The sequence below is a fragment of the Carlito syrichta genome, unplaced genomic scaffold (assembly GCF_000164805.1).
Source record: "Carlito syrichta isolate Samal-C Ts95f unplaced genomic scaffold, Tarsius_syrichta-2.0.1 Scaffold115661, whole genome shotgun sequence".
Taxonomy (NCBI): Eukaryota; Metazoa; Chordata; class Mammalia; order Primates; family Tarsiidae; genus Carlito; species Carlito syrichta.
Genome location: NW_007059757.1, coordinates 9,396 through 16,546, shown reverse-complemented (window position 1 = coordinate 16,546; position 7,151 = coordinate 9,396). Strand labels below are relative to the sequence as shown.

General features: G+C 49.4%; 1 protein-coding gene across 3 annotated transcripts in view; it reads right to left on the bottom strand.

Moving 5' to 3' along the window:
- Positions 1-124: 124 nt before the first annotated feature.
- Positions 125-7,151, bottom strand: part of ING4 (inhibitor of growth family member 4) — a 9,854-nt gene continuing 2,827 nt past the window's right edge. Inside the window, exons 2-7 of one of the 3 annotated variants that reach the window (XM_021706300.1) lie at positions 6,660-6,731; positions 1,087-1,253; positions 799-913; positions 530-635; positions 294-302; positions 155-193 (exon numbers count right to left, since the gene is read on the bottom strand). In XM_021706300.1, coding sequence (XP_021561975.1) covers positions 175-193; positions 294-302; positions 530-635; positions 799-913; positions 1,087-1,253; positions 6,660-6,731 — 488 coding nt within the window. In that variant the 3' untranslated portion in view covers positions 155-174. Of the gene's footprint in view, positions 194-293; positions 303-507; positions 636-798; positions 914-1,086; positions 1,254-6,659; positions 6,732-7,151 lie in introns of those variants that run through there. The other 2 variants (XM_021706303.1, XM_008073249.2) reach the window with 2 other exon arrangements.

The window sequence follows — 7,151 nt, the reverse complement described above, 5'->3', positions numbered from 1 at the left end:
GCCCGGCCGTCCCCTGCAGGTCCGGGAGTCCCGGGGCCGCCCCGCCCCCACCACCTTCCTGCCGTCCTGGAGTTCCACGCCAACGCGGGTGCCCTCTCGTGCCCACGCCCTGCACGCCCCTCAGAGCCCCATCCCGAGGCAAAAGGGTTCTCACATCGGGGTTGTCACAGCCAATCATCTCTCCATAGGAGACCTGGTGACAAAGGCAATAGGTGGGTTCGTTGGGATCCACAGGCATATCCAACACATCAGAGGGGTGGACACTGCCAAAGGTCACTGAGGGCATCCCATACTCAGGACTTCTGCATGCCAAGAGGAGAGAAAGCGTCAGCGGCCGGAAGGGGCCCCCGACCTGCTCTCGGAGCCGGGACAAGGCCTGGGCTCCTCCTGTCTGTCCAGCAGACACCACGATAGCGAGGAGCGGCTGCTGGCCCAGAAGATGCCGAAGTGGCCAAAGCAGGGCGGGGTGGGAGGAGGGCGCCGGGCGGGCGGGTGTGTCCTTGGACAAGGGGCTCCCTGATCCACTCACGTGCGCACAAGCTTTAACTTCTTCTGGGCAGCCTTGGGGGCTTCTTCATCGGAGTTTTTCCCTTTGGAACGAGCACGAGCAGCTTTCTTCTCCTTTTGGGTCCGGCCTTCCAGGAGGAGGGCGAATGCCAGAAGGCGGGGGAGGAGAAAGGGGGGTCAAGTCCTCTTTCCTCCCGGCTTACCAACCCTGGGCAGCCCACAGGTGAAGAGCCTGCTTCTTCCTCCCCTCAATCCTGGCCCTACACCTCAGAGCCCCGCCCCCCTCCTCACTCTTTTTGCCTTTGCTGGAAGAGCTGTCATAGTCACTTGACTCAATCTGCTTCTCCTTCAGATCAGCCTCAAAACGGGCCAGGTCTGTGTCCAGTCGCCGAATGTGCTTGTCCACCTAGGCGGAAAGGAAGGAGAGGGAGAGGCGCGGGTTGGCTCCAACAAAAGAACACAGGCGCAGGCAGATTCTACGCTCTCCCAGACGCAAGAGAGATCCCCACGAGGCTGCAGGAGGAGTCTGAGACTGAGGACGAGGTAGGAGGCAGACAGGGAGCCATGACGGAGCCATACCATCTCATAGGTCTGCATGGCGAGCTGCACCTTGTCGTCCCCAAACTCCTTGCACTTGCCATAGGCTTCCTGGATCTGCTTGAGCAGGGCCAGTTTTTCCTCAGAGCTGAGGTTGCGGGCGCTGCTCATATACTCAGTGGCCAACTTGTCAATTTCAGCCTTCAGGTCTGCAACAGAGACAGAGACCTGGTCACAGTGGCCCGAGTGGCTAGGGAAACACACTTGTTCCTCTGGCTCCTTGCACCTTGTCCACTGACCGCCATAGCTTTCATACTAAATTGTGTTGGACATTCATAGGCACTGCCCCACGTACTCAGGTAATGCAACATATTGACAATGTTTGTTTTCTTTTTTTGAGGTGGAGTCTCACTCTGTCGCCCAGACTGGAGTGCAGTGGCCGCTCCCGGCCACCGCGGCCTCGGCCTGCTGGGCTCTGGCGATCCTTCCGCCTCAGCCTTCCGAGTAGCCGGAATTATAGGCGCGCGCTACCACGACCGGCTAATTTTTTTGATTTATTGTAGAGATGAGGTCTCGCCAAGTTGCCAGGCAGGTCTCAAACCTGTGGGCTCAGGCAATCCACTCACCTCAGCCTCCCAAGGTGTGGGATTACTGGCTGAGCCACCGAGCCCGGCAACAATGTTTGATTTATTTTATTTTATTTTATTTATTTGAGTTGGAGCCTCACTCCGTTACCCAGACTGGAGTGCAGTGGCCGCTCCCGGTCACCGCAGCCTCGACCTGCCGGGCTCCGGTGATCCTTCCGGGCCCTTGCAATCCTTCCGGGCCCTGGCAATCCTTCCGCCTCAGCCTTCCAAGTAGCCAGAACTACAGGTGCACGCTACCACGACCAACTAATTTTTTTGATTTGTTGTAGAGATGAGGTCTCGCCAAGTTGCCCAGGCGGGTCTTGAACCCGCAGGCTCAGGCAATCCACTCACCTCAGCCTCTCAAGGCACAGAATTACAGGCTGAGCCACCAAGACCGGCAATGTTTGCTTTAAAGGTGCCTTCAAAGTGTTGAAAACATTGCTATCAGAGTTGGAGCTTAAATGATTGAAACCCAAGGATGGCTCCTTTGTAAACTACACTTAATATGGAAGGGTTTTCCTTTTTTTTTTTTTGAGCTGGGGTCTCACTTTGTCGCCCAGGCTGAAGTGCAGTGGCGCAATCACAGTTCACTGCAGTCTTGACCTTCTGGGATCAGGAGTCCTTTTGCCTCAGCCTTCTGAGTCACTGGGACTATAGGCACGTGCCACCACACCCGGCTAGTTTTTTTCATTTTTTGTAGAGATGAGGTCTCCCTAAGTTGCCTTGGTTGGAGGAGAGAGAGAGAGAGAATGAGAGAGTGTGTGTGTGTGTGTGTGTATGGGTTTTTTTTGAGTAGAAGTCTCACTTTGTCGCCCAGGCTGGAGTGCAATGACATGCTTACGGCTACCACAGCCTTGACCTGCTGGGCTCAGGTGATCCTTCTGACTCAGCTTTCCAATTAGCTGAAACCACAGGTGCACGCCATCACACCCAGCTAACTTTTTGATTTAGTGTAGAGACAAGATCTCAACCAGTCGCCAAAGCTGGTTTCAAACCCCTGGACTCAGGCAATCCTCTTGCCTCTTCCCCCAAAGTGCTGGGGTTACAGGTGTGGGCCACTGCACCCAGCTCTGGAGTATATATTTACTGATGTCTGAAGATACTTCTTTTAAGGGCTTGCTGTTTCTTGACCTATGAATCTTGTCTCAGAAGCCTCATTTATTCTTGTCTCAAAAACACTCCACAGCAGCTCTGACTGCTGCAAACCAGGCTGGGTCATCTGCTGCCTTCCAAGTATGCACATCTATATGGTACTATTTTTTTTTTAAGTTTTATTTATTTATTTATTTATTTATTTAGGGACAAAGCCTTCCTACATTTGTTGCCCAGGCTGGCCTCAACCTCCTGACATCAAGTGATCCTCCTGCCTCAGCCTCCTAAGTAGCTGGGTATAGAATATAATTTAATCAGCCGGGCTCAGTGGCTCAGCCTGTAATCCCACGCTTTGGGAGGCTGAGGTTAGTGGATTTGCCTAAGCCTGCAGGTTCGAGACCCGCCTGGGCAACCTGACGAGACCTCATCTCTACAATTAATCAAAAATTAGCTGGACGTGGTAGCGCACGCCTGTAGTTCTGGCTACTCTGAAGGCCAAGGCGGAAGGATCGCCGAAGCCCAGCAGGTCGAGGCTGCGGTGGCCGGGAGCGGCCACTGCACTCCAGTCTGGGTAACAGAGTGAGACTCCAACTCAAAAAAAAAAAGAATATAATTTGACCCTTTGCACTCAGATGTCCCCTCTCAGGTGGAATTGTAAATACAACAAACCACCCAGATGTCCCCTCTCAGGGGACATAAAGAGATTGCTGGAGGCAGGGCTTGGTGGCTCAGCCTATAATCCCAGCACTTTGGGAGGCCGAGGTGATAGGATTGCCTGAGACTGCGGGTTCGAGATCAGCCTGGCGAGACCTTGTCTCTATAATTAATCAAAAATGAGCCGGGCATGGTAGTGCGCGCCTGTAGTTTCAGCTACTTGGAAGGAATGCTGGAGCCCAGCAGGTCAGCACTGGGGTGGCTGTGGACGATGCCTGCACTCCAGCCTGGACAATGAAGTAAGACTCCAACTAAAAAAAAAAAAAAAAAAAAAAAACGATTGCTGGTGTTTATACTTGACAAATATGCCAGTGCAAATTTTTCAAAATTGTTTGTTTCCTTGAAGTTTTCCATTCAAATTGCACAAAAATGCGAATAAAGAGATGGAATATATACTGAGATACATGTTAAAAATCAGCAGATGTCACATAGAAAAATAATATGTGAAATGCTTTCACAGTAGTGCACAGATTGGACAATAAATTACACATTACTAATGTGGGTGGAAGAAAACAAAATTGCATTGTCTGTTCAAAAGAAAAACACCAGGTGGAAGACGTCAAACAAATTACTATTACACAACATGTATCAATGAACCTGCAATGCATGTTGGTGACCGTTTCACATGTTACCACACGTTAGAAAAATGTAAGATATAAAATTTTGATTTTTTGCCATAAATAAGTTCCTCAATGTCCAAAATTCCATTATAAACTATCATTACAATAAAATAATTGGTTCCAATGCAACACTATTTATTTATTTATTAATCTGAGTTGGATTCTCACTCTGCCCAGGCCGGAGTGCAGTGGTATGCTCATGGCCGCAGCGGCCTCCACCTGTTGGGCTTAAACAATCCTTCCGCCTCAACTTTCCAAGTAGCTGGAGTTACAGGCGCACGCCACCATGCCCATCTAGTTTTTGTGATTTGCTGTAGAAACAAAGTCTCACCAAGTTGCCTAGGCTGCTCTCGAACCCCCAGGCTCAAGCAGTGCTCTCGCCTCAGTCTCCCAAAGTGCTGGGATTACAGACTGAGCCATTGCGTCTGGCCAATGCTACACTATTTAATATGAAGTATTTCGTTTTTCACTATTTCATAAGAAAGTATGGTCATAGCCAAGCGTGGTGACACGCGTCTGTGGTTCCAGCTACTTGGAAGGCTCAGGTGGAAGGATCAACCTAGCCCAGGAGGTCAAGGCTGCTCACCTTACTGACCAGCGATTTTGCTCTTCATTTGTAACTGGCTTATACTTCCCATCACTTTTTTTCCCATCCATTCATCTCAGACATTGTGCCAAACATTTTAATATTAGAAAAATGGTGATGTCCCAAGACAATGAGGCTGCAGATGTCTACTGCCTAATATTTGGTAGGGCTCATAAAAACGTCAGTGGAAAGAGTTAAGGCTGGCCTCGGTGGCTCAGCCTGTAATCCCAGCACCTTGGGAGGCTGAGGCAAGTGGATTGCCTGAGCCCGTGGGTTAGAGACCCACCCGGGCAACTTGGCGAGACCTCATCTCTACAATAAATCAAAAATTAGCTAGGCATGGTAGTGCGTACCTGTAATTCCAGCTACTTGGAAGGCTGAGGCGGAAGGATCACCAGAGCCCAGCAGGTCGAGGCTGCGGTGCCACTGCACTCCTGTCTGGACAACAGATTGAGAGTCCAACTCAAAAAAAAAAAGAAAGAAAGAGTCAGAAGTTTGACTCTGGCCAGGCTCGGTGGCACAACCTGTCATCCCAGTACTTTGGGAGGCTGAGGCAAGTGGACTGTCTGAGCCTGCAGGTTCAAGACCAGCCCAGGCAACCTGGCGAGACCTCGTCTCTACAATAAATAAATTTTAAAAAGTAGTCGGGCCTGGTAGCATGGGCCTGTAGTTCCAGCTATTTGGAGGGAAAAAAAAAAAGTCTAACAGTGCAGAAACCAACTGATAATGGAGGATCTGCAAACACCATGTTTATGTTTCATTTCATTTCATTCTAGGTCCTTGGAAGAAGGAATAGTATACAGTATATAGTACATAGTTCCACGATCTCCAACTGATCTTTCTGTATATGACACTCAAGAGTCAGAACTGTATTTCAAAGAAAGCAAGCGGGTTCTTGCAACTGACAGGCCGATCATGGAGACCCAGTCCAGAATTTTAGATGACATTCACCTTTTCACAAGCAAACCTAAGAGTCGCTGATGATAGCTGGGCTCGGTGACTCAGCCTGTAATCCCACGCCTTTGGGAGGCTGAGGTGAGTGGACTGCCTGAGCCCGCGGGTTCGAGACCCGCCTGGGCAGCGAGACCTCACCTCTACAATAAATAAAAAAATCAGCCAGGCGTGGTAGCACCTGCCTGTAATTCCGGCTGATCAGAAGGCTGAGGTGGAACGATCGCCGGAGCCCAGGAGGTGAGGCTGCGGTGGCTGGAAGTGGCCACTGCACTCCAGTCTGGGTGACCGAGTGAGACTCCAACTCAAAAAAAAAACAAAAAAAAGAACTTATACAGCAAAGCTCCCATCTACCAACACAAGTTGCAGTCTAAATTCACACTGTGAATTTTGTGATAGAAACATTAACAATGCAGTACAAAAATAGTCCTAGCGTCAACTCTGGTTTCTTGAATTCTTCTTGAGGAGGGTATAAAGAATATAGCATCAGGCCAGGCATGGTGGTTCACGCTGTGATCTCAGCACTTTGGGAGGCTGAGACGAGAGGATTGCCTGAGCCCAGGGATTCAAGACGAGCCTGAGTAAGTTGGTGAGACTTTGTCTCTACAATAAATCAAAAAATTAATAGGATGTGGTGGTGCACACCTATGGTTCCAGCTACTTGGAAGGCAAAGGCAGAAGGATTGCCTGAGTCCAGCAGGTCAAGGTCAAGGCTGTGGTAGGCTTGAGTGTGCCACTCCAGCCAGCCTGGGCAAGAGTGAGACTCCTGACTCCAAAAAAAAAAAAAAGAACACAGCATCTTTGAAGTCCTAAGGTATTGTCTCAATACTCCATTTGTTATGGAAAAATTGATACAGAAATAATCATTACCCTCTTTTAAGAGTTGAAAGAGAGAGAAGAAAAAAAAAAGACAGAGAAGTCATCGCTCTCCAGATCATACCAGATGATATGGTAATACCAAGCAGAAAAATACATGATTATACACATTTGCTACACACCAGAGCTCCTTACTCTAGTACATACCCTCTGTTCTTTGGTCCAGGTCCCTCATGAGTTGAAAGTTTCTCTGTAATTCAAAGGGGAGATTTTCAATACCTAGGGGAAGGAGAGAAACAGAATCACTGGACTGTGCACAAGTCTTATAGCTCCTCCTGAAGTGCCATTCAGGTTTCCCTCCTTTGAAACTCCGAATTTACCTGTGACAGGATTCACTGTTCCTTCTCCAAGAGGCCATGCTTCCCTTCCTCTCTGTGCACCAACTTTTCCACCTCTGCACAACTCTCTTCCCTCCCCCTCCTCAGTGACCTCCTGGACCATCAGCCCTCCCTTTCCTTCATTTTCAGTCTCTGTCCCCGAGTTCCTGGCTCTCAACTTAGAAATGCTCTCTTGGTTTCTAAGTTTCACTCACCACACACACACACACTTTCAATCTACTCTCGATATAGTAGACAGAATGTTCTTTTTTTTTTTGAGTTGGAGTCTCACTCTGTCACCCAGACTGGAGTGCAGTGGCTC